Source organism: Sinocyclocheilus anshuiensis, unplaced genomic scaffold (genome assembly GCF_001515605.1).
Source record: "Sinocyclocheilus anshuiensis isolate Anshui unplaced genomic scaffold, SAMN03320099.WGS_v1.1 scaffold23788, whole genome shotgun sequence".
In the NCBI taxonomy this organism is placed as follows: Eukaryota; Metazoa; Chordata; class Actinopteri; order Cypriniformes; family Cyprinidae; genus Sinocyclocheilus; species Sinocyclocheilus anshuiensis.
Window position 1 is genome coordinate 1,531 of NW_015553972.1, and position 2,313 is coordinate 3,843.

Sequence of the window (2,313 nt, forward strand, 5' to 3'; positions counted from 1 at the left end):
TATTATATTATATTATATTATATTATATTATATTATATTTTTACAGGTTTATTATACTATATTCAAATTTAATTCATTGTATTATTTTTTTATTTGTTTTTTTATTCTGTTCTGCTCTGTTCTATTGTGCTTTAATCTATAAAAAAAATTTCTTTTATTCTGCTTCAGTGTATTCTTTTTTTAATTCTGTTCTGTTCAGCTCTGTTTTATTTAAATAATTTCTAACGTACTCTTCTATTCCATTGTGCTTGTATTGATTCTGTTCTATTCTGCTCTAATGTATTCTATTCATATTGTGCTTTAATCTATACCATTTTATTCTCTTCTGTTCTGCTCGAATTTGTTATTTTTATTTCATTCTACTCTTCTGTTCTATTGTGCTTTAATTTATAATTTTTTCTCTTCTATTCTGCATCACATTTATTCTATTCATTTAATTTTATTCTGTTTTCTTTTACTGTAGTTGAATCTGCTACAATTTTTTTCTATTAATTTTTTAAAAATGGTTCTGCTCTGTTATATTGTAATCTGTTTAATTTTACTTTTCTGCTTTCATTTATTCTGTTCAGTTCAGTTGTATTTTACGTTTCTACAGCAGAGAAAGAGCAGAATCTCCTTACTCTCGCGTGCAGACCTGAGCTGCATTTAAGGAGAATGTGGAATGAGGGCTAAACCAAACCTCGCTCAGATGTTTAATTAGGCGCTTTAGACACACATGATGTGTGTTAAACTGTAATTAAGACGCAGATATGAACGTCTGTGCTTCGGGCCTCAGGGTGTGGTGCTGTTTAACGTGGGCCGACCTGACGAGGGTTTGCAGAGATTTTATTCCCAGAAACCCCAAAACCACAACCACCCAGTGAAATTTAACTATGACAAAGCGTGCATGCATGCATGAATGCTGAGATTTCAGTGGTGTTTGAATATTATTTGTGTGTCTGTGTCAGGTGGTGAGTCGTGTCGCAGGTCAGCAGGGTTTTGACATGGATCTGGGGTATCGGCTGCTGGCCGTTTGTGCTGCAAACAGGGACAAATTCACCCCTAAATCAGCAGGTGAGACCCCACCGTCCTCTACGATTGCCTCGACACCCTTTTTGAGGCTTATTTAACTGCAAAGCGTGACATTAGAGTCCATATGAGCTGAAATGGTGCTTTTGGACCTGCTGCTCAACTGAGAGAAACTAAGCAGAACGACGACATAACTAACTAGTTTACTACATCAGTTCCCACAAAGAAGCACAGCACATCATGGTCTGTTTTTGAGTCTTGTAGTTTTGAGAACATGTTTTAACTTCCATAATTTAAGTGTCATTTAAGACAGTCTTTATCAGTGTTATTTTAACATCATTGAGATACTCTTACGGTTTTTAGTAATAGTTTAAATCAGTTTTAATTTTACAATTTTTATTTTAACTAAATTGTTTTTAAAAAGTAACATTAACTAATAGAAATGAAAGAATGAAAGTTTTAGTAATTTTGTTGTTTTTGTCATTTTTAGTTAGTTTTTTATATTTGTCTATGCAGGTTTTATTAATTTTTATTTTTACTTTTGATTTAAAATGAAAAATTACATTTTAAATAAAAAGTTAAAATAAAAATTAATAAAAACTGTATAGACAAATATACAAACTAACTAAAAATGACAAAAACACAACAAAATTACTATATTTTTTATATATTTATTATTTTTTTATTTAAAAAATAAATGACATTTTAACTTTTATTTTATTTTATTTTAACTAAATTAAAATAATTAAACAACTTGCTGAAAGTAGGTGAAATATTGTTTTATATATATATGTTTTTATATATATTTTATTTCATTGTTTTCATTTCAAGTCACACATTTTTATTTATTTATTTATTTTTATGGTTTCAAGTTTATTTTTAGCTTTAGTTAACTATAATAATCCTATGCCATCAAGAGCTTTGGTGTAACACTTCATATATAATGAATAAAATTCAGTGTAATTAATTCATACATATTATGTTTGTAAATAAGTTCTGAGAAAATAAATTTGTATGCTATGCCTATGTATGATATACTAAGGTATTCGATAACTGATTTTGCGTCACATTGTGGTTCTTCATGGGCGCTTAAGTGTAGACAGAATTGTTGATTATAATTAAGCATCTATAATAATCATCTATAATTCAATATCTAGTTTTGTGTTTGGAGTTGTTTTGAAATATTTAATGAGGACTTTATCTCATTGTGTTGATGGAAACAGGTATCCAACAATTTGTGGGTCACTTCAGCTAATTAATTCAAAATGTTAAAGGGGTCATATGATGCTGCTAAAAAGAACATTA

General features: G+C 29.1%; 1 protein-coding gene across 1 annotated transcript in view; it reads left to right on the top strand.

Moving 5' to 3' along the window:
• Nucleotides 1-1,190, top strand: part of LOC107668430 (zinc finger MIZ domain-containing protein 1-like) — a 2,148-nt gene extending 958 nt beyond the window's left edge. The window contains exon 3 of the mRNA XM_016460296.1: nucleotides 948-1,190. Within this exon, the coding sequence (XP_016315782.1) occupies nucleotides 948-1,109 (162 nt within the window). The 3' untranslated portion in view covers nucleotides 1,110-1,190. The remainder of the gene's footprint in view (nucleotides 1-947) is intronic.
• Nucleotides 1,191-2,313: the final 1,123 nt, after the last annotated feature.